Genomic DNA, 25,319 nt, shown 5'->3' on the forward strand with positions numbered 1-25,319 from the left:
TTTCTCCAGGCAAGGCTGTAGTTGTATATCCCACATCAGGGGTCCCAAGATTGAACCTTGTGGACAGCCCTTTTCATTTTGTATTTCTTTATCTCCCATTTCTGTTTGTATAACTATTTTTCTGTGTTGGAAATAATCTTTTATTACGTTTTGCAGATATTGTGGAAGCCTTAATTTCTTCAAATTCTCTAATAACGCTGGTAGCCATAGATTATCGAATGCTCCCTCAATGTCAACAAACAACGCTAGAGCATATTTCTTTTGGTAGCTACTATTTTGTATTTGTTCTTTAAAAACATTCAGTGCATCCTCAGTCGATCTTCCCGCTCTAAAACCATATTGTAGGGTGTCATTCTGTGTATTTCTATACTTGTTTATCCTATTAGCTATAACTCTCTCATAAATTTTGCTTATGTTCTTTAGTAAACATATTGGTCTGTAGGTACCAATTTCTAAGGGGTCTCTGTCCAGGCTCTTAAGTAGTATAATTAACTTCGAAATTTTCCATTCATTTGGGAATGTTTGTTTCTTTAACAATATGTTGTAAAGTCTTGTTAAGTAAGGGACCCATATATCTTTATTCCTTTTATATATTTCATTTGTTATTTCATCGAGGCCTGGGGCCTTACCTGTTTTTAGCTTCTTTATAATTTTTTCTACTTCATCATTTGATACCAATTCGGAGTCGTCCACATCTACTACTGTTGCTTCTCTTGCATGATTTCTTCTTAGCTGCATCTGTCCCATTGTATCATCTTCCATCGTATCCTTAGGAAAAAATTTCTGCATTAATTTGTCTAGTGTTTCTTCTCTTGTTTTTGTATACGTTCCATCTGCATTTTTAATTGTGCATAATGTTGTAGGATTAATCTTTTGCATAATTAATTTATATGGAAAACCCCAAGGATCCATTTCTATGTTTTTCGCCAGAAACAATTCCCAACTTCGTTTTCTCTCCAGTAATACCGCCTGTTCATATTCATCCTTTACCTTTCTATAATTTTGGAGCCTAATATTTTTGAGCCTCGGTTCTAGGGTTGCCTGATAACTTTTTCTTCTTGCTTTTACCAATTTTTTTAATCTTTCTAATTTTGGTTTCCAAAAGCCACCGTATCCTACATTTTGCCCTAATTTCGGAGTGGATTCTCTTATCGCGGTTATTGTGGCTTCTTCTACCTTTATTACCATATTGTTAGCATCTTCTGTTTGTTCTAATTGGGGGAGGTCTAGCTTGTCTTTAAAAACTTCCCAATCTATTTTCTTTATATTTAATCTTTCTTTATTCCTTCCTTTATCCATTTTTACGTCGAAGGTTATGACTTCGTGGTCACTGGTAGTTTGTTTATCGTGAACCATCCAATTTTCTGTTTTGTCCATAATGTTTATTGTGCTGATTGTTATGTCTATAAATGATTCGCCTCTTGATCCTACGAAGGTTGGCTTGTTTCCAGTATTTATAATCGCAAGATCGTTTTGCATGATAAAATCTCCCAATTCCTCTCCTCTTTGATCGGTATATGGTGAACCCCAGGCTGTGTTCTTGGCGTTTGAATCTAACATTATTATGATCTTTTTCCCAGGGTTTTGTCTGATTATTTGCTGTAGTTTATTTAGAAATGGTTTAATTTCCTTACTATATTGAAAATAAGAATTGATTAGCCAGATTGAATCAGTTCCTTGTGTAATTTCAACACATACAGTCCAATTATCACAGTATTGTGAGATTTTTAATACTTCTAGATTTTTGTTCATGACCACAATCACTGCTAGGGAGGCCTCACCACCATAAATTATTCTCGCTGATGCTGGGAAAGCTACTAATCTGTTATTATAAGTATATGGTTCTTGTAGAGCGATTAAATCGATATTTGTTGTTTCCACAAATCTTCTTGCTTCTATTGTCGCGAGTTTCGACCTATGCGAGTTGTTTTGTGCAATTTTTAATGTTAGTAAGCTGTTAAGCATGTTTGGTGTATACAAAGGCGTCCATACCAGTTTTGCTGTAGTCGAAACAAATTCTGCCATGGGCGTTCACCATCTGTTTGTATACATTCTCTAATTCCCAGTGTATACCTCTTCTCTCATATACTTCATTTATTAGATCTACTAACTCCCATCCATTAGCGGGAAGATCGTATGTTCTCAGTTCTATTCTATCGATTTCTTCTAGCGTAGGGTATGTTATCGTTCGTCCCTTGTCATGTAGATCTCTAATTACTTGTCGAAATGCCACACTAAGAATGTTCTTGTCCTCCAATTTGGCTAATCTATATTGATGGCTCATATTATCATATAATTGTCTTGGTTCCATCAAAATTGGTTTCGTATTTTCTGCTTCTTTCGGAGATTGAGTTGATGTAATTTTGTTATCTTGAATTGGTTCTTCTTTGATTGGAAATAGATATTTCTGCTCGCCATTCACAAAATTTATCTTAAGTGTTGTTTTTTCTTCTGCTGCTGGATCTGGAATAGTTCCTTTGTCTTTTTTCTTCCAATATATGTCAGGTGGTTTCTTAATAGTATTATTATCTTCTTCTATTTCAGTTTGTATAAAAAAGGATTGTCTTTTTTCGACATTCTAATGTACCTTGGAGCTGTATGGAATACCTGCACGGAGGAATACCTACGTAACTATCGTCCCTTGTGTGCCAATTGAGAGTGGCTTGCAGAAGGCTGTCTTGCAGTTTTATTGCGGAATGGCATCAATTAGCATGACTGAGTTGTAATAAGCATCTACGCAACTTGTGAGTGATATACATAGTCAGATGCTCTACTGTTACACGTGTAATTGCTGTGTAACAAGATGGGAAGTGTTGCGTTCAACGGTAGAGGGTTGTGTCCAGGTATTTAAGGTCGTGTAAAAGTGTAGACGTTGGTGTTTAAGTAAAATTGATTGTGTTAACCTGTACACGCCTGCGCAATGGCAGATTACCCTGTCCACGAGCTGGCAGATATGCAACTCATTTATGGAGAAGCAAGGGGCAATAGCCCAGAGGCGAGGCGTTTATATCGTGACCGTCGTCCTCAAAAGAGAGTAACTCGTAACTCGTTTCCTTGTATTTTTCCACGCCTCCATATTCGACTTCGAGAGAGGGGTCCCTTCAGTTTCTCGTACGTGAAATTGGAGGAAATAGCCCCATATGGACAGCTGAACTTGAAGACAGCGTACGTCGAATGATCAGAGACCGTCTTGAAACTATCATGTGTATGGCGTAAAAATCCACACGCAACTCTAGTAAACGATCAGCAGCAGAAATTTGGTGTGGTATGGTGGATAATTTTGTGCTAGGATCTTATTTATTACCGGCCTGCCTGACAGCGCACCTGCACATTTTGACAGTAATATGCAGACTTACCTAAATGAAACATTCCCAGATCGTTTGATTGGGAGAGAAAAACCTGTGTTATGACAACCTCTTTCATTCTACCTCACGCTGCTTGATTTTTATTTCGGGGATACGTATGGAACTCCGGCCACGACAGTCGAAGAACTTGTAGCTCGATTTAATATAGCTGCGGCAATCATCTACGAAATTTCAGTCGTGCTTGACCACACGCGGAAAAATTTGCTTCGCCGATGTCATCTTTGAAATGCGGTCAACGGTCGACAATATCAGACAGTAAACTGTTATTCTACACAGCTCTCTCGTATACACATACTGCATTGCACAAATACTGTACAAGGTACCTCTGAGTATTTCACAGTTATCCTACCTTGTACGAAACAGAATAAATCGATAATTTGAAATTGTATTTCTTTCTTTCCTTGTACAACACGCGCAACACCTTGAGTATCGTCGAATTTCCTTCTGTACTCGTAGTTATTATCTTCCACGGATTTACGCATTACGGGGAGGAAATCTTTTAATGCAGCTTACTTTCGCTCAAATTATATTCACATAATTTGTGGGAATCACTGTTGTTATGTGAAGGATCCCTTATACTCTAGTTCATCATACATGATCTTTTGCCCCTGACTGTCTTATGCACAGTCGTTTTAACCTACTCTGGATCAAAGTTATTTTTTCCATTTTTACACATTCTTAAGTTGAACAGGAAGCCATTCATTGATCATCCGTTACCATTAGCATAGAAGTTATAATTGTGATACGCTAAAAAAAACTTCGTTTCATTTAAATTATTCTTCCGAGTCCAGGAATCACCTCCCGACGTTCATTACATTAAGTTACACCCTATATATATAATGATAAAAATAATACCGATATTAGTGTCGATGAAATAGTATTTGGAGTCATTCAGACGAACAGTAACACTTCCGATGCAGTTTAAATCCATACTCAGCTTCCATTGCCCTTTATGCTCAAAATGAAACTATTCTCACCGTGCGAAGAACGGGTATTCTGTTAATAATTTATTATTAAACATCACACCATAAAATACAAACTGTATCATGTAATGTACACGTTATGTACACTGTTACTTGCTTAATGTATAAATGAAGGATGAAGGACTATTATTGGATCAAAAGATCCAATGTATTTCAGACAAAAAATTTCTTGTAGGCTTTATATCTGGAGAACAACATATAGTGTACCCAAATCAAAACTATCACTTAACTCAGCATGATATGCTTATTCCGAAAGAAATACGAAACCTTGATTTAGGTGCCGTCCAAACGTTTGTAGCCCCTGATCCAAAAAATCCAATATATTTCATTCAATCAATAATTTTCTTGTATGCCTTATATATGGAGAACTACATATAGTGTAACCAAACCCAAGATATCGCTTAACTCAGTGTGATATGCTTATTGCGTAAAAAATATGAAAAGTCGATTTAGGGACCGTCCAAAAATTTTGTGGCCCGTTATAAAAAAATCCAAAATATTTCATTAAATCGAAATTTTTCTTGTACTTCTTATACCTGGAGAAGGAGAACTACATATCTGGAGAAAACTCGATTTAGAGACCGTTCGAATATTTTATGGTACCTGATCCAAAAATTAATATTAGCCAAGATCATAATATTTAGATCCATTTTCTAGATCATTCCTAAAATTCTTGTTTTTATCCAATCTTTCTTTTAAACAGTATTACTCTCTTTGTTCTCAATTTGTAATGTATCAAGCAATTATAAAGCATTGCTTATTATCCAATTTGTATTCGGTGTAGAGCTTCAATTTGAAACAGCAATTTCAAATTACGGTTTCAAAAGCATTTAAGTGGAGCGTTTATTCTATACTTGTACCAGTCTGTGTTTAAATGGTACGTTAAAAAAAAAAACGTATGGCATTCACATAACCATGCTAATTAGAATTTTCAGTTGCGGTTATGAAATTATATAATGCGTTTAATATATATTTAGGCCAATAATAACTAAATTACCATACTCTACATGAAGCTGCACATTAGCATTATTATGAAAGAGTATATCTAGAATCTAAAAAGGACAGGAGGCATATTAATGACAGTAATTCACAATAAATTCATAAATAAACATAGGATGAATAATATTCACGGGGCTGCAATCTAAACAGCAGAAATTAGAGCCTGTGTGAAGTTGGCCCCCCAAAAGTTTGGGCTACACGAGAACTTTATTGGGCCAGAAAGTACTCCATTTGGGTTGCTTGGGCTAGCAACTTTTAGCGTTTGGGCTACTCTGAAAACAAAGCTACAGCCTCACAAAGTTTGAGGGGCCAACTTCACGTTAGCCCCCCAAGTGTTTGGGCCAGACGAGATTTTTATTGGGCTGGATAGTACTTTGTTTGCGCTGATTGGATCAGCAACTTTTAGCGTTTGGGCTATTATAGTTTCCGAAATATGGGCTATTAAACTTTTTGAAAAGTTATTTTCCTGCTTAATTTTGTCGGGGTCAACTTCACTAATATGACATTTCTGACAAAAGCGTTTACTAGAATTCGCGCTACTTTGTGTCGACTAGCAGTTTAGGAAGTTTCAAGATTTGGGCTGTTTTTGAAACAGAATTAGAGATTCACAAAATTTGGGGGGCCAACTTCACATTAACCCCCTAGTGATTGGGCCAGACGAAATTTTTATTTGGATTGATAGTACTTCGTTTGGGCTGATTGGGTCAGCAACGTTTAGCGTTTGGGCTATTATAGTTTCCGAAATATGTGCTATTATACTCTTTGAAAAGTTATTTTCCTGCTTCTTTTGTCGGAGTCAACTTCACTAATATGACATTTCTGACAAATGCGTTTACTAGAATTCGCAGTACTTTGTGTCGACTAGCAGTTTAGAAAGTTTCAAGATTTGGGCTGTTTTGGAAACAGAATTAGAGATTCACAAAGTTTGGGGGGCCAACTTCACATTAGGCCCCAAGTGATTGGGCCAGACGAAATTTTTATTTGGCTTGATAGTACTTTGTTTGGGCTGATTGGGTCAGCAACGTTTAGCGTTTGAGCTATTATAGTTTGCGAAATATGTGCTATTAAACTCTTTGAAAAGTTATTTTCCTGCTTCTTTTGTCGGGGCCAACTTCACTAATATGATATTTCTGACAAATGCGTTTACTAGAATTCGCAGTACTTTGTGTCGACTAGCAGTTTAGGAAGTTTCAAGATTTGGGCTGTTTTGGAAACAGAATTAGAGATTCACAAAATTTGGGGGGGCAACTTCACATTAGCCCCCAAGTGATTGAGCCAGACGAAATTTTTATTTGGCTTGATAGTACTTCGTTTGGGCTGATTGGGTCAACAACTTTTAGCGTTCGGGCTATGATAGTTTCTGAAATTTGGGCTATTGAACTCTTTGAAAAGTTATTTTCCTGCTTCTTTTGTCGGGGCCAACTTCACTAATATGATATTTCTGTCAAACATGTTTATTGGAATTGGCAATACTTTGTGTCGACTAGCAGTGTAGCAAAGTTCAAGATTTGGGCTGTAGTTGAAATAGTTGGACCTTCACGAAGTTTAGGGGGCCAAGTTCAAGCCTTCCAAGTGACTGGACCTGACGGAAATTTTATTTGGCTGGATAGTATTTCGTTTGGAGTAATTGGATCAGCAAGTTTTGGTGTTTTGGGCTTTTAAGATTTGGTCTGTTTTTGAAAGAGGGTTAGACCTTCAGATATTTTGCTGCCGGAAATAATAGGTTTTAATCTAATAGGTAGGAATTTTTCTTATCTTATAAACTGTTTGGACTATACATCGGTGGAACGCCAAATGGTGAAGAAAGATGTAATGTTCCACACATTATGCAAGAGGTTTTGACACAGAATTTCGTCATTATTAATTTCTACGATAATACTAAATTTATATTTGGCAGAAGTTGGAAGTGGTCACCCAAAACCATTAAAATTATTCCGTGCAATTTCGCACTGTGCAGTTTCATATAGTGCTAATTATCGAGCAATTTCGCACCGTCTTCCTTATCGGATTAATCATTCTGCAGGTGTGGTGCATTCTCACACGGTCCACCTGTCAATCATGTGATTCATCCTGAAACCGCTTTCACTAGAAAAAAATATAGGGTGAGGGAGAAAAGAACAAATGTCAACTAAGTAAGAACAGAAACTGAGCAAACATAAGTTAAAATAAATACGAACAATTGAATAAATACTACCTCCATTGAGCCGATGGCTTGAGCAGGCTGGGTTGAAATGAGTCCATCGGCTCGGTTTGACTCGGCTCAACTGAGTCCATGGCTCGAGCCAGCTCGGTTGGATGGGTTGTAAGCACGGCCAACTTCTCGGTTCGGTTCGATAGTGAATGAGCTTTGACCCGAGCAGCTCGAGCCGCTGACAGCCCTAAATCCGGGCCGAGCAGTTTTGAACATGTTTGGCCGATGCCCTATAACTTTGAACGATTTTTGGCTCGAGCCCGAATACTTGGTTCTCCGGAACTCAAACCGAGAAGCTAGTAAACGGTGTCATTGCCTCCTAGACTCGCCTTGGATTTTGGTATTCAGATATAAACCGCCTGTCTTTCCTCTTTATATGCTGTGTTGTTGTTGTTGTTAATAATAATAATAATAATAATAATAATAATAATAATAATAATAATAATAATAATAATAAGTTCTAGCAGTAGTAATATCATTGATAATAATTATATTGTCTATGGAGGATACTTGAAGAAATTACTTGAATTTACGCACAGGATTTGGCTCGACTCGAAACAACCTGAATTCGGGTCGATTTGGAGGAAATTATCCGAGCCGAGTTCTTGACTCAAGCTTAAAGATGTCTGTTTCGAGTCGAGTCGAGTTTCAAAAGAACTCACTCGAACTTGCTCCTACCCATCTCCAAAAGCTGGAATAATGAACTATGAATTGTACAAAACGGATTGACGATGTACAGAAGTATGAATGTTCCACCTCAGCGATGTGCTGTTCGCTCGGAAAATTTCAAGACGACAAGGTTCGTCTTCAAACCGCCTTGGAATATAGAGCTTATGTTTTGTGTTTCACAAATAACAACGTTTTTCTGTTTTGGGGCGGGCACATTTTTTTCGATTTTTGAACTTCCTGACTGAATTCTCTGATGTGCTGATTATTTTATTATTTATTTATTTTAATTTGTGATTGTTCTATCTTCTGTTTGTAATGATTACAATTTTCTGTTCTTATTACTTATTTTCATTTGCTATTCTTTTTTGTTTTCATCTATTTCAATTTGAGATAATTTTTGTTATTATTTTTCCTATTTATTTCAGTTTCATATTGTTTGTTATTATTTTCTCTCCTTCCTTACTATAACTTTGGTTTGCTTATCTTTTCTTCTGTCTTGTTCTTAAGTTATTTTAATTTCCGGTTATTTTGATTATTCTTTTTGTGAAAGTGAAACATTTCCTAAGCTCTCCTCCTGTAGTATTAATTGCAATTGTTCATATTTAACTTGTGTTTGCTCTTTTTCTGTTCTTAGTTAGTTGACAGTTGTTTTGTGTCCTCTCTCCTCCTATAGTGAAAGCGTTTTCAAGATGAATAAAATGATTGACAGGTGGACCGTGTGAAAGTGCACGACACCTGCAGAATGATTAATCCGATAAACAGGACCGTGTGAAATTGCACCGTGAGAAACTGCACGTCACCATTAAAATGTAGGTCATGTAATTACGACTCTCATTTATTTACGGCTGTACCTGCGAGCACCGTGATCGCCTTTGGACGGGGGCATCGCCCCAGTTGCCCCAGCCTTGTTATACGCACCTGGACCGAGGATGTATATGCAAGACCAAAACCAAGACTAAGCGCCATATGCATAGTCGAGCCCGTAGGGCTCCCCTAGACGAACCGTACCTGTGGGACACCTCAACCTTCCCCTTGACTATGCATTGCATAAAGCTTCCAAAGTGATCCCTCAGGTACGGTTAACACTGAGGGTTGGTTTGTCTAGCTACACCTCGGGCGAGGCTAAAATTGTGTCAAAAAAAGTTGAAGGTAAATGCTCCGAAGCTCAATTCTACTCGGTGGAAGTGTAAATATGGCATTCAGCAACTACAATGGTAAAATGCGTGCCACATACAACAAACGCAAGAAACTTTTATGAAGTTGTTGAAATAATAATAAAAAAAGTAACGGAAAATGAGAAATTAATAAATGCAGCAGATTAGAAACACTATCTTTTTCTTTTGATTTGATTTTGAGATGAAATTTAAATCTTAAAGGAAAAATAATGGTTATGTAGGCAGCACACGTATGAGGGTGTAGATTTACAATAGGAGCAACAGTAGAAACAAATTGCTGATTTTTTTCTTTTTTTTTTTTTTTTTTACGAAATCGTCTATTAGTAATTATGAGAATTGTATTTTATAATTCGAGGGAGTAGGCGCGTCAACGGCGGTGGATATACATATAAACGAGGATGGTAGTAAAACATTTTATATGTCATAAACTGCATTGCTTATGTGTCACATAGCTTTGAGGGAGATACTAAACGCCATCCCAACAGTACCAAAATGTACTAAATTAGGTTAGATTACATTAGGTTTGCTTAGAGGTTCCTCTTCCTTTCAGCAGTTTCATTTCCACACTTACGATAATCTGTCCACCTGTTTAGTTGACCATGCCTTTCACACAATTTCAACAACTGACCCTCCTTATTTTTGTACAATTCGATAAAACGCAAACACGATGTATGACAATCTGGCCATTTAAGCACCATTTGCACACTGCTTCTCCCGTAAATAATAACAAGTGTACCTCTCCGCCAAATAGTTCCTTCCGCCTCCACATATAGTGCCGTTTACAACATCAAAAACAACTAGTATTTTCTTAACTTCAACTATTCACCTTCACCTGGCTTTCATTTACTTTTCTTCACAAACCAAACTGAATTCTCCAATTCATCTGGTAAATTTTCTAAGATTGGTCCGGCGATATAGCAGTTAACCCATAGCTATAAACACATTTTCTTGGCAAAATTTGATGCAAATATCTTAGAAGTGTTACATATATATTACTAGGGTGCTATCCACCTACTCGTTTGTGTCCATAGCGAAGAGGCACATTAGCGGTGGTACGTATACGCGTACAAGGTGTGCTCGAAAAATACTAATTTGTTAAAGGTGGCCACTACAAGCTAGTTTTGATTACAATTGGAAGCAGTGAACCGTTTCTATTGTTACAAGTGACCTATATAATTTCTCTTAATATTGCTGTTCCTTTCTAGCTTGACACGTTTCAGGTTGTAAGCCTGTAACAACACCTCCGAAAACAATAAAGAGCACGTCATCCTTGACAGTCCACAATTGCTCCTTCTGTGAAGATTACTTTGTACATAGTGTTCATATTTGCTGGGTGAATTCTTCACTATTACTTTTCAGCTATGTCGCCTGAGTAAAGTAACTATTCTGCATACTCATTTGTTGAGACGTGACAGATTTCACCTGGAAATTTCCAAATACTGGACCCCTTCTTCATTTTAAGCATGTGTCATCTGATATCGTAAAAACGGTTTTAAGCAGTGAGATCCATTCCTATGCGATTGTGACTCAAAGCTACTTCTTGGGACCATCTAGCACAGGGTATGGGAGTGTTTCTCACACTCTTGTTACTTTCCACATAAAACTATCATTGTTATTTCGCCTACTCCTAAGATTACACCCGAGCTCAGTTCCTCAAATTCCCTTTGTTTTAAACTGAACTATAGAAAAAAAATACTCCTGGACATCTTGCAGAGTCTTGTGCGTGATTTTCGTACTTGACGTCTTCACGCTATATAGCTAAGTGTGTATGCATGCATATTATAAATTTGTACACAGTAGATGCATAATACTCAAGAAAATAAGACAGCAGAACATATCAGGAGATAATCAGTGAATTTTCTCGTGCCATCATTTAACCTTTCTTATGGACATGCGCTAACAAAAAAAATCATTATGATAATAATTCGTGAACAAATAAATTTATTGTTTTTTTGGTGATCTCTTACGAATATTATGAGGCTTTCAGAGCACAACGAATCAAGTCTTCAGAAATCTGAGAAAGTAAGACATACTGTTTGTAGGTACTTTTATGTACATGGTTAAAACCAAAACTTTTTTATTCAAAAATTATTTACAATATCTGGATATGAATCTATAAACAATGAAAGGAACTTCAGTCAAATATCTCAAACATGAAATGCATCTAAAATTAACAAAAACCAAAGTACTTGATTCTTTTGTGCACTGGATGCACCATATGACATACAACCAAAACCCAAAATATTTATATAAAAAAAACCTACATGGATATCTATATGAACAATTCCAGAGAGTTCTGTATGTAGTTAATGATAACCTGTGATCTATATTTAGAATTTCACTCTTCTAAGAGAAGTATGAATAAAACATGTTTAAGCGGGCTGGGACAACTGCAGGATAGAATATGCACATCATGTAATGCCTCTGACCATTTATTTTATTATTATATTTTATTTCTCATGGTCTTACTTAGCCGACAGGATAGAAGCATAGAGGGAGAACACTAAAAATGCAATACAATCAAATAAAATAAGGCCATTTAAAAGGTTAAACTTCGAAGATTGAAAATAACATTTACATACATTTCGATAGACTAATTTATTGTTATTTATTTTACAATCTAAACATATTTCACAGAAAACGTTCAATTTCTATGGCCTCATCATTATCATCACCACCACCAAGAAGTAAGCCCATCAATTAATTTACAATAATATATTTTGCTATGAAGCCAAACTGGATAGAGTGCGAAACTGTTACACGTTAATATTTTTCAATAAACTTATTGTTTTACTCTGCGACTAGTTTAAATCAATTTTAGTCTATAAAGTGCAAAGTTTGTACAATGTAAAACTTTACAATTGCTGTTTCTACTTCTACAGACAATTCCTTCTTCAAACACGAAAATTTATTTTTCACATTCCAAATTATCATTCAGCTACATTTGTTGTCCTCTTGTGATTAAATTCTTTATATCTCCACTAAGCCTCTCTCTCTCGGAGTTAACGATGGGAGTGAGTGTTCTATACGGATACCCATAGTCACAGAGTAGAGGACACCACATCCAATCTTCTTCCAACTTTCTTTTAAAGTACTCTTTTGGAAAACTGTTGTCATGCATTTTAGTGAGATACATGCAACACTGTCCATGATATCCATTCCGAAATTCCCCACTGCCTGAAAGGATTGAAAAAGATATAATTCACATTTTAGGTACAAAAGTAATATGATACATAAAATTTCATATTTTTAAAAAATTAAGTATTAGAAAATTGATTCTACTTTGCATTACATCACTTGAGATTTATTCAGCAATGTATTTCAGGCATTCCCGGAACCATTTATCAATGTTTATTCTACTACTACACTGCTCACTAGAACATGGCTATAGGGGGCAGAAGGCATAGCGGTAGAGCACTTACCTCTGGTGCGTAGGGTCCTTGGTTTCATCCCCGACCAAGTAACTTTGTCGTGGAGAACATCGTGTCCGTGGGTTTTCTCGGGGTACTCCCATTTACTCCCAAGAAACGTTTTAGTGAGCGGTATAGTAGTAGAAAATGCATTGATAAAGGGCCAATAGAAGACCTATAACAGTTTGCTGTTATGAATCTCAAGTCCTGATGTAATAGGGGCATAATTTCAGTATCAGGTTCAAAAATAGTGAGCCTTTTGTACAAAAGATGGCGTGAGTATCCCAAATCTCAGATTATATGAGTCTCAGCGAGTAAGGCTTAACATCATTCGTTAGCCGACGGTTGAAGCAAGTATATGCAAAATGTATCGATATTCTCTCATTCAGACGTAAGACATTATGTCGTGAAAATTAGTGTGCTTTCGGCAAAGCTGCATTACGCTTTTATTGCGATAAAGATGTAAATGCTTCGCAGGCCTGCGAATAAATTAATGTTGTTTATGAACAAGATACGTTAGAAAAAACAGCAAAAACACAATTCAGTCGCTTTAGGTTCCAGAAATTTTGATGTCCAGAATGCCACTCGCTGTGAGCGACCAATCACAGAAAAAATGGATGATATTCTGGGAAAAGTCCAGGAATATGATCGGCATATAAGCAGTAATGACATCACCAATGACCTAATATCCATCATCAAATAGTATTAAATCATTTGGATAAAGTTAAGTAGAAAGAGAGCTCGACACTTGGGTGGCATATAATCTGACTCAAAGAGATATACACGATTAAATTTCTATCTGAGAATCTTACTGAAACGTAACGAATTCGAGCCATTTCTGATACAGTTGATCACAAGTGATGAAAAGCAGATAACCTATAACACCAATATAAAAGAAAGATTGAAGTCGAAGAGACCAGAAGTTTTACAATCTGTGGCAAAGCTTACACTTCGCCCCGGTAGATTAAGCCGTGCGTTTGATGGAATTGAAAGAGTATCTTGCACCACGAACTGATGATGTCGGGCAGAACGATACTCGGACCTGAATTGTCGACAATTAGTGCGAGTGTGCCTAGGAATTCAAATTAAACGACCGGAACTTATCAACAGAAAGAGTGTGGTAAACCAGGCTAACATCATTAGAGCGCTTACATACTTGGTCTGTCAGAAACTGAGAGAACTCGGTTCAGAATATATGACCATAAGAGCAGAGACAACTTGCAAACTGCTTACTGTAAGCTTGCATTGGAAATCGGTAAGCTTGCATCCGGCTTGATTGGAAAGCATGCAAGCATGCTACAAACTGGATTCCAGTAACAAAGTTATATGGGTGCAACCTTGGATTAAGTGTTCCATTCAAGGTTCTCAAGAGTTTTACGCTGACAGCAAGCCCATAAGACAATGAACGACCAGTAATGATATGACGCTCTGCGAATGATCTAAAATATCGCATACAAATACAACAAAAGGTAGATTGTATGAAAGCACGTGTTAATACAGCAAGCGTAGAAAGCCAAAAACCAAGCACGCACCAACTGGCCGAAAGCTTTCTTGCTACCGTATAACATGAATGTATCCACCGTATAGCACGGACATGGCACTATCAGACTATTGTTTTTTCGGTATGTTTCGGTATCTGGAAAACTCCTTGAGCAGTGTTTTTAAGTTAGATTTAAAAAGAAATCTGTTGAAACCATGTGTCACAATTTTTAACCAGAAACTACAGAAGCTCTGTAGCAACTGGATTATGGTGTTACCGGAGAAATGACAAAAAGCATTGACTAAACTGGTGTAAATGTGGTTTCGTAATATTTTCTAATCACAACTAACATACTCTCAATTCTACCCTACAAAGGCTCAAAATTTTTAGACAACCTGATACTTGCAAACAACTTCCTTGATGTGTATGCTTACCGGTACTAACATGTTTTGAGTTCGGTGTCTACAGCTACTGCGAACACATTTTGCTCAGTAATGCATACCAACTGGATTACATTAGTTGCACTTAGGTGTGGACAGTTTTCCTTAGCTTTTAAAATAGTTACTTACGTGATTACTCATATATGCTTTGATATGTATTAAATTGAATAAAAACCCACTACTTCAAACATCGTTTACACATTGTTCTACATGCAGTTTTTAAGAAAAACACTTCTTTGCCAGCTGCAAAAACGAACAATCAACCAAATGTGAATTGTTTTTTATTACGAAAGTGGTGCGACTAATCTTTAGTGTACATTACCTGAAGTTTGTATTCTAATGCCTTATTTTATTAGTAGTCTTTTACTTTACTATGTATGCCTGAATGATGGGCTATTAGCTAACCTACTGGGTAGATGATGCTAAAAAAAGTAGTCAGACATCCTTAGGGGGCGCAGAAGGACAGAGGCGGGCGCTTTTTGCTATTAAGACTTTAAGGTACTCATAAACATATTGGAGTATGTAAAGAGCTTGCAGCACATTGGGTAGATTATATGATAGTGACGTTACATCATTTATTTCCGTACAGATTAAGAATATGGAGTTAAATTTATACAACAGTGACTCATTTCTTCATGAGAATAGTGTCATCATGCGTTCTAAACAACTCTTTTCTTGGCGCATGCAGATACCCTACTAGGAATATGTTGAAAGGCGCCAACAAAAGTTATAAGCAATGGTGCCCTTAGAAGGAAATCACATCGGTTAAAATTATAGTTCCATCGTTTAAATTCAACTTAACAAACTTGCCTAACGTTTTGATTACATATACTATACAATGGTTAGTAAATTGGGTAAATTTTCTGATCTTAATTTGAAATGACCCACTAACTGCACACGGATTTATAGCATACTTGCAAGCTTGTTATATATCAAAAAAGACAAGTGCAAAAGCACGCACCAACCTGTGCTACGTGGCCACCACAAGCTAGCATTACATCTACTCCGAATCAGAGCAAGGCGAGCTTGAACGACCTGTTCAGGCATCCTTATCGAACACGAACGTCAGTGATGATGGATATGCGCATAAAGGAAAACAAATGTGTAATCTAAGGACTAACTTGTGGTACTTGTTCAATATAGGTAGCTTTGTATTATGACTCCATAGTACTGAACTACATTTTTTTCGCTGTTTCTATCTCTTCAGACGAGTTACATGTTCTCTATTTACACTTAATGTTTCTCTTCCTTTCTGAATTATCACATTTTACTTTTCATTTTCAAAATTGGCCCCGTATTCTTAATCTGCACTCCCATTTCTACCTAAATTTATTTAGACATTTATTCCAAAACTTGGCGTCCGCTTTCGCCACGTTTTTTCGCTGTTATCTCCTTTCTACACTTTCTGCAATTTGTTATTAGGTTCATTAATCCGTGCTCTTCACAAACTTTTAAAAGATTTTGCTCCTTATCAACGTATTGCTTCACAAATGTTAAAACTGTTAGTTCATTGCCCTTATACATTCACCATGTTGATAACATAAATGCTCGTTTCTTTCCCACAATGCAACTGTTTGGTTACCTTGCGCCAAGTAGTTCCCTCCGCTCACTGTATAGTCCCATGTTTATAACCTCTTATATATAACAAATAAACAGATTTTTCGAGACTCTTATACATTATCAAGCACACAAACGATCAAATTATCCATATCTTTCCTGTAAATTTTAAAAATTTTGCTGGAAACGGACGCCCAACTTTGGAATTTAACCCTTTATTTAGCTCGGTTACAGATTTTAAAGTGACATTTCTGTTTTTACCTTTGATATTTTCTATTGGCATAGATTTACCTCTTAATTGATATATGTTATGTTGGACATGTTACTGTAGTCATTTTCACAAACATATTTTTTCTTTAAAGTTTACACATCCTTAGCTGCCTAATCCAGGGAAAAATCAGAAATAATATGATTCCAAACATTTTCATTGATAAACAGTAATATTGGTTTAATATTGAACGTAAATTTCTGCCTAAACAATATTGTAAATATTAATATATTAAGAAAATGACCATAACACTCACCTGATATTTATCAGAACTCTAGAATGACAGCCAGCTGCATTTCAGATCTTATATTCAATCGATGTACTAAAAAATGAACATTCTAGATGTTACATATCTTCTAGATATTTCATCCACTTGTTGAATAAAATCTTCAAAATTATTATAAAATAGATATTTTGCACCAAGCATATCCATCTTCTATAACAAAACAGACTGCTACGGGCTACCAAGGGGTGCTTTGAAGCTCCCGTAGCCTTTCCCTTGACGTACGGGGAGGTTGCGGGCTAGTTTGACCCTGTGGGAGAACTCTGCAACGCAAATTATGAAGTGTCACGTACGTGGCCCTTAAGTAGCCTGCAGAATAACTATGCATATGGCCCTAAGCGCCATATGCATAGTCGAGCCCGTAGGGCTCCCCTAGACGAACCGTACCTGTGGGACACCTCAACCTTCCCCTTGACTATGCATTGCATAAAGCTTCCAAAGTGATCCCTCAGGTACGGTTAACACTGAGGGTTGGTTTGTCTAGCTACACCTCGGGCGAGGCTAAAATTGTGTCAAAAAAAGTTGAAGGTAAATGCTCCGAAGCTCAATTCTACTCGGTGGAAGTGTAAATATGGCATTCAGCAACTACAATGGTAAAATGCGTGCCACATACAACAAACGCAAGAAACTTTTATGAAGTTGTTGAAATAATAATAAAAAAAGTAACGGAAAATGAGAAATTAATAAATGCAGCAGATTAGAAACACTATCTTTTTCTTTTGATTTGATTTTGAGATGAAATTTAAATCTTAAAGGAAAAATAATGGTTATGTAGGCAGCACACGTATGAGGGTGTAGATTTACAATAGGAGCAACAGTAGAAACAAATTGCTGATTTTTTTCTTTTTTTTTTTTTTTACGAAATCGTCTATTAGTAATTATGAGAATTGTATTTTATAATTCGAGGGAGTAGGCGCGTCAACGGCGGTGGATATACATATAAACGAGGATGGTAGTAAAACATTTTATATGTCATAAACTGCATTGCTTATGTGTCACATAGCTTTGAGGGAGATACTAAACGCCATCCCAACAGTACCAAAATGTACTAAATTAGGTTAGATTACATTAGGTTTGCTTAGAGGTTCCTCTTCCTTTCAGCAGTTTCATTTCCACACTTACGATAATCTGTCCACCTGTTTAGTTGACCATGCCTTTCACACAATTTCAACAACTGACCCTCCTTATTTTTGTACAATTCGATAAAACGCAAACACGATGTATGACAATCTGGCCATTTAAGCACCATTTGCACACTGCTTCTCCCGTAAATAATAACAAGTGTACCTCTCCGCCAAATAGTTCCTTCCGCCTCCACATATAGTGCCGTTTACAACATCAAAAACAACTAGTATTTTCTTAACTTCAACTATTCACCTTCACCTGGCTTTCATTTACTTTTCTTCACAAACCAAACTGAATTCTCCAATTCATCTGGTAAATTTTCTAAGATTGGTCCGGCGATATAGCAGTTAACCCATAGCTATAAACACATTTTCTTCGCAAAATTTGATGCAAATATCTTAGAAGTGTTACATATATATTACTAGGGTGCTATCCACCTACTCGTTTGTGTCCATAGCGAAGAGGCACATTAGCGGTGGTACGTATACGCGTACAAGGTGTGCTCGAAAAATACTAATTTGTTAAAGGTGGCCACTACAAGCTAGTTTTGATTACAATTGGAAGCAGTGAACCGTTTCTATTGTTACAAGTGACCTATATAATTTCTCTTAATATTGCTGTTCCTTTCTAGCTTGACACGTTTCAGGTTGTAAGCCTGTAACAACACCTCCGAAAACAATAAAGAGCACGTCATCCTTGACAGTCCACAATTGCTCCTTCTGTGAAGATTACTTTGTACATAGTGTTCATATTTGCTGGGTGAATTCTTCACTATTACTTTTCAGCTATGTCGCCTGAGTAAAGTAACTATTCTGCATACTCATTTGTTGAGACGTGACAGATTTCACCTGGAAATTTCCAAATACTGGACCCCTTCTTCATTTTAAGCATGTGTCATCTGATATCGTAAAAACGGTTTTAAGCAGTGAGATCCATTCCTATGCGATTGTGACTCAAAGCTATTTCTTGGGACCATCTAGCACAGGGTATGGGAGTGTTTCTCACACTCTTGTTACTTTCCACATAAAACTATCATTGTTATTTCGCCTACTCCTAAGATTACACCCGAGCTCAGTTCCTCAAATTCCCTTTGTTTTAAACTGAACTATAGAAAAAAAATACTCCTGGACATCTTGCAGAGTCTTGTGCGTGATTTTCGTACTTGACGTCTTCACGCTATATAGCTAAGTGTGTATGCATGCATATTATAAATTTGTACACAGTAGATGCATAATACTCAAGAAAATAAGACAGCAGAACATATCAGGAGATAATCAGTGAATTTTCTCGTGCCATCATTTAACCTTTCTTATGGACATGCGCTAACAAAAAAAATCATTATGATAATAATTCGTGAACAAATAAATTTATTGTTTTTTTGGTGATCTCTTACGAATATTATGAGGCTTTCAGAGCACAACGAATCAAGTCTTCAGAAATCTGAGAAAGTAAGACATACTGTTTGTAGGTACTTTTATGTACATGGTTAAAACCAAAACTTTTTTATTCAAAAATTATTTACAATATCTGGATATGAATCTATAAACAATGAAAGGAACTTCAGTCAAATATCTCAAACATGAAATGCATCTAAAATTAACAAAAACCAAAGTACTTGATTCTTTTGTGCACTGGATGCACCATATGACATACAACCAAAACCCAAAATATTTATATAAAAAAAACCTACATGGATATCTATATGAACAATTCCAGAGAGTTCTGTATGTAGTTAATGATAACCTGTGATCTATATTTAGAATTTCACTCTTCTAAGAGAAGTATGAATAAAACATGTTTAAGCGGGCTGGGACAACTGCAGGATAGAATATGCACATCATGTAATGCCTCTGACCATTTATTTTATTATTATATTTTATTTCTCATGGTCTTACTTAGCCGACAGGATAGAAGCATAGAGGGAGAACACTAAAAATGCAATACAATCAAATAAAATAAGGCCATTTAAAAGGTTAAACTTCGAAGATTGAAAATAACATTTACATACATTTCGATAGACTAATTTATTGTTATTTATTTTACAATCTAAACATATTTCACAGAAAACGTTCAATTTCTATGGCCTCATCATTATCATCACCACCACCAAGAAGTAAGCCCATCAATTAATTTACAATAATATATTTTGCTATGAAGCCAAACTGGATAGAGTGCGAAACTGTTACACGTTAATATTTTTCAATAAACTTATTGTTTTACTCTGCGACTAGTTTAAATCAATTTTAGTCTATAAAGTGCAAAGTTTGTACAATGTAAAACTTTACAATTGCTGTTTCTACTTCTACAGACAATTCCTTCTTCAAACACGAAAATTTATTTTTCACATTCCAAATTATCATTCAGCTACATTTGTTGTCCTCTTGTGATTAAATTCTTTATATCTCCACTAAGCCTCTCTCTCTCGGAGTTAACGATGGGAGTGAGTGTTCTATACGGATACCCATAGTCACAGAGTAGAGGACACCACATCCAATCTTCTTCCAACTTTCTTTTAAAGTACTCTTTTGGAAAACTGTTGTCATGCATTTTAGTGAGATACATGCAACACTGTCCATGATATCCATTCCGAAATTCCCCACTGCCTGAAAGGATTGAAAAAGATATAATTCACATTTTAGGTACAAAAGTAATATGATACATAAAATTTCATATTTTTAAAAAATTAAGTATTAGAAAATTGATTCTACTTTGCATTACATCACTTGAGATTTATTCAGCAATGTATTTCAGGCATTCCCGGAACCATTTATCAATGTTTATTCTACTACTACACTGCTCACTAGAACATGGCTATAGGGGGCAGAAGGCATAGCGGTAGAGCACTTACCTCTGGTGCGTAGGGTCCTTGGTTTCATCCCCGACCAAGTAACTTTGTCGTGGAGAACATCGTGTCCGTGGGTTTTCTCGGGGTACTCCCATTTACTCCCAAGAAACGTTTTAGTGAGCGGTATAGTAGTAGAAAATGCATTGATAAAGGGCCAATAGAAGACCTATAACAGTTTGCTGTTATGAATCTCAAGTCCTGATGTAATAGGGGCATAATTTCAGTATCAGGTTCAAAAATAGTGAGCCTTTTGTACAAAAGATGGCGTGAGTATCCCAAATCTCAGATTATATGAGTCTCAGCGAGTAAGGCTTAACATCATTCGTTAGCCGACGGTTGAAGCAAGTATATGCAAAATGTATCGATATTCTCTCATTCAGACGTAAGACATTATGTCGTGAAAATTAGTGTGCTTTCGGCAAAGCTGCATTACGCTTTTATTGCGATAAAGATGTAAATGCTTCGCAGGCCTGCGAATAAATTAATGTTGTTTATGAACAAGATACGTTAGAAAAAACAGCAAAAACACAATTCAGTCGCTTTAGATTCCAGAAATTTTGATGTCCAGAATGCCACTCGCTGTGAGCGACCAATCACAGAAAAAATGGATGATATTCTGGGAAAAGTCCAGGAATATGATCGGCATATAAGCAGTAATGACATCACCAATGACCTAATATCCATCATCAAATAGTATTAAATCATTTGGATAAAGTTAAGTAGAAAGAGAGCTCGACACTTGGGTGGCATATAATCTGACTCAAAGAGATATACACGATTAAATTTCTATCTGAGAATCTTACTGAAACGTAACGAATTCGAGCCATTTCTGATACAGTTGATCACAAGTGATGAAAAGCAGATAACCTATAACACCAATATAAAAGAAAGATTGAAGTCGAAGAGACCAGAAGTTTTACAATCTGTGGCAAAGCTTACACTTCGCCCCGGTAGATTAAGCCGTGCGTTTGATGGAATTGAAAGAGTATCTTGCACCACGAACTGATGATGTCGGGCAGAACGATACTCGGACCTGAATTGTCGACAATTAGTGCGAGTGTGCCTAGGAATTCAAATTAAACGACCGGAACTTATCAACAGAAAGAGTGTGGTAAACCAGGCTAACATCATTAGAGCGCTTACATACTTGGTCTGTCAGAAACTGAGAGAACTCGGTTCAGAATATATGACCATAAGAGCAGAGACAACTTGCAAACTGCTTACTGTAAGCTTGCATTGGAAATCGGTAAGCTTGCATCCGGCTTGATTGGAAAGCATGCAAGCATGCTACAAACTGGATTCCAGTAACAAAGTTATATGGGTGCAACCTTGGATTAAGTGTTCCATTCAAGGTTCTCAAGAGTTTTACGCTGACAGCAAGCCCATAAGACAATGAACGACCAGTAATGATATGACGCTCTGCGAATGATCTAAAATATCGCATACAAATACAACAAAAGGTAGATTGTATGAAAGCACGTGTTAATACAGCAAGCGTAGAAAGCCAAAAACCAAGCACGCACCAACTGGCCGAAAGCTTTCTTGCTACCGTATAACATGAATGTATCCACCGTATAGCACGGACATGGCACTATCAGACTATTGTTTTTTCGGTATGTTTCGGTATCTGGAAAACTCCTTGAGCAGTGTTTTTAAGTTAGATTTAAAAAGAAATCTGTTGAAACCATGTGTCACAATTTTTAACCAGAAACTACAGAAGCTCTGTAGCAACTGGATTATGGTGTTACCGGAGAAATGACAAAAAGCATTGACTAAACTGGTGTAAATGTGGTTTCGTAATATTTTCTAATCACAACTAACATACTCTCAATTCTACCCTACAAAGGCTCAAAATTTTTAGACAACCTGATACTTGCAAACAACTTCCTTGATGTGTATGCTTACCGGTACTAACATGTTTTGAGTTCGGTGTCTACAGCTACTGCGTACACATTTTGCTCAGTAATGCATACCAACTGGATTACATTAGTTGCACTTAGGTGTGGACAGTTTTCCTTAGCTTTTAAAATAGTTACTTACGTGATTACTCATATATGCTTTGATATGTATTAAATTGAATAAAAACCCACTACTTCAAACATCGTTTACACATTGTTCTACATGCAGTTTTTAAGAAAAACACTTCTTTGCCAGCTGCAAAAACGAACAATCAACCAAATGTGAATTGTTTTTTATTACGAAAGTGGTGCGACTAATCTTTAGTGTACATTACCTGAAGTTTGTATTCTAATGCCTTATTTTATTAGTAGTCTTTTACTTTACTATGTATGCCTGAATGATGGGCTATTAGCTAACCTACTGGGTAGATGATGCTAAAAAAGTAGTCAGACATCCTTAGGGGGCGCAGAAGGACAGAGGCGGGCGCTTTTTGCTATTAAGACTTTAAGGTACTCATAAACATATTGGAGTATGTAAAGAGCTTGCAGCACATTGGGTAGATTATATGATAGTGACGTTACATCATTTATTTCCGTACAGATTAAGAATATGGAGTTAAATTTATACAACAGTGACTCATTTCTTCATGAGAATAGTGTCATCATGCGTTCTAAACAACTCTTTTCTTGGCGCATGCAGATACCCTACTAGGAATATGTTGAAAGGCGCCAACAAAAGTTATAAGCAATGGTGCCCTTAGAAGGAAATCACATCGGTTAAAATTATAGTTCCATCGTTTAAATTCAACTTAACAAACTTGCCTAACGTTTTGATTACATATACTATACAATGGTTAGTAAATTGGGTAAATTTTCTGATCTTAATTTGAAATGACCCACTAACTGCACACGGATTTATAGCATACTTGCAAGCTTGTTATATATCAAAAAAGACAAGTGCAAAAGCACGCACCAACCTGTGCTACGTGGCCACCACAAGCTAGCATTACATCTACTCCGAATCAGAGCAAGGCGAGCTTGAACGACCTGTTCAGGCATCCTTATCGAACACGAACGTCAGTGATGATGGATATGCGCATAAAGGAAAACAAATGTGTAATCTAAGGACTAACTTGTGGTACTTGTTCAATATAGGTAGCTTTGTATTATGACTCCATAGTACTGAACTACATTTTTTTCGCTGTTTCTATCTCTTCAGACGAGTTACATGTTCTCTATTTACACTTAATGTTTCTCTTCCTTTCTGAATTATCACATTTTACTTTTCATTTTCAAAATTGGCCCCGTATTCTTAATCTGCACTCCCATTTCTACCTAAATTTATTTAGACATTTATTCCAAAACTTGGCGTCCGCTTTCGCCACGTTTTTTCGCTGTTATCTCCTTTCTACACTTTCTGCAATTTGTTATTAGGTTCATTAATCCGTGCTCTTCACAAACTTTTAAAAGATTTTGCTCCTTATCAACGTATTGCTTCACAAATGTTAAAACTGTTAGTTCATTGCCCTTATACATTCACCATGTTGATAACATAAATGCTCGTTTCTTTCCCACAATGCAACTGTTTGGTTACCTTGCGCCAAGTAGTTCCCTCCGCTCACTGTATAGTCCCATGTTTATAACAGCTTATATATAACAAATAAACAGATTTTTCGAGACTCTTATACATTATCAAGCACACAAACGATCAAATTATCCATATCTTTCCTGTAAATTTTAAAAATTTTGCTGGAAACGGACGCCCAACTTTGGAATTTAACCCTTTATTTAGCTCGGTTACAGATTTTAAAGTGACATTTCTGTTTTTACCTTTGATATTTTCTATTGGCATAGATTTACCTCTTAATTGATATATGTTATGTTGGACATGTTACTGTAGTCATTTTCACAAACATATTTTTTCTTTAAAGTTTACACATCCTTAGCTGCCTAATCCAGGGAAAAATCAGAAATAATATGATTCCAAACATTTTCATTGATAAACAGTAATATTGGTTTAATATTGAACGTAAATTTCTGCCTAAACAATATTGTAAATATTAATATATTAAGAAAATGACCATAACACTCACCTGATATTTATCAGAACTCTAGAATGACAGCCAGCTGCATTTCAGATCTTATATTCAATCGATGTACTAAAAAATGAACATTCTAGATGTTACATATCTTCTAGATATTTCATCCACTTGTTGAATAAAATCTTCAAAATTATTATAAAATAGATATTTTGCACCAAGCATATCCATCTTCTATAACAAAACAGACTGCTACGGGCTACCAAGGGGTGCTTTGAAGCTCCCGTAGCCTTTCCCTTGACGTACGGGGAGGTTGCGGGCTAGTTTGACCCTGTGGGAGAACTCTGCAACGCAAATTATGAAGTGTCACGTACGTGGCCCTTAAGTAGCCTGCAGAATAACTATGCATATGGCCCTAAGCGCCATATGCATAGTCGAGCCCGTAGGGCTCCCCTAGACGAACCGTACCTGTGGGACACCTCAACCTTCCCCTTGACTATGCATTGCATAAAGCTTCCAAAGTGATCCCTCAGGTACGGTTAACACTGAGGGTTGGTTTGTCTAGCTACACCTCGGGCGAGGCTAAAATTGT

At 36.5% G+C, this 25,319-nt stretch overlaps 2 protein-coding genes across 6 annotated transcripts; both read right to left on the minus strand.

Moving 5' to 3' along the window:
- Positions 1 to 11,167: 11,167 nt before the first annotated feature.
- Positions 11,168 to 17,295, minus strand: LOC145661941 (uncharacterized). Of its 3 annotated transcripts, none has more exons than XR_014126912.1 (2): positions 16,794 to 17,295; positions 11,168 to 12,559 (listed from the first exon to the last, which is right to left on the minus strand). XR_014126912.1 is itself a non-coding variant. In XM_081727289.1 (2 exons), the coding sequence occupies exons 1-2, from the start codon at positions 15,757 to 15,759 to the stop codon at positions 12,321 to 12,323; spliced, it is 321 nt and encodes a 106-aa protein (XP_081583415.1). In that variant the 5' UTR covers positions 15,760 to 16,297; the 3' UTR covers positions 11,168 to 12,320. The 3 variants fall into 3 exon arrangements, 2 of the variants coding, with proteins under 2 accessions (XP_081583415.1, XP_081583416.1); XM_081727289.1 differs by lacking the exon at positions 16,794 to 17,295 and adding an exon at positions 15,678 to 16,297; XM_081727290.1 differs by lacking the exon at positions 16,794 to 17,295 and adding an exon at positions 15,674 to 16,297.
- A 1,861-nt stretch (positions 17,296 to 19,156) lies between these two features.
- LOC145661942 (uncharacterized) lies at positions 19,157 to 25,283 on the minus strand. 3 transcript variants are annotated; one of them, XR_014126913.1, is made up of 2 exons: positions 24,782 to 25,283; positions 19,157 to 20,548 (listed from the first exon to the last, which is right to left on the minus strand). XR_014126913.1 is itself a non-coding variant. In XM_081727291.1 (2 exons), exons 1-2 carry the CDS (start codon positions 23,745 to 23,747, stop codon positions 20,310 to 20,312), a joined length of 321 nt encoding a protein of 106 aa, XP_081583417.1. In that variant the 5' UTR covers positions 23,748 to 24,223; the 3' UTR covers positions 19,157 to 20,309. The 3 variants fall into 3 exon arrangements, 2 of the variants coding, with proteins under 2 accessions (XP_081583417.1, XP_081583418.1); XM_081727291.1 differs by lacking the exon at positions 24,782 to 25,283 and adding an exon at positions 23,666 to 24,223; XM_081727292.1 differs by lacking the exon at positions 24,782 to 25,283 and adding an exon at positions 23,662 to 24,223.
- Positions 25,284 to 25,319: the final 36 nt, after the last annotated feature.

Source organism: Thermobia domestica, chromosome 10 (assembly GCF_964235325.1).
Source record: "Thermobia domestica chromosome 10, izTheDome1.hap1.1, whole genome shotgun sequence".
Taxonomy (NCBI): domain Eukaryota; kingdom Metazoa; phylum Arthropoda; class Insecta; order Zygentoma; family Lepismatidae; genus Thermobia; species Thermobia domestica.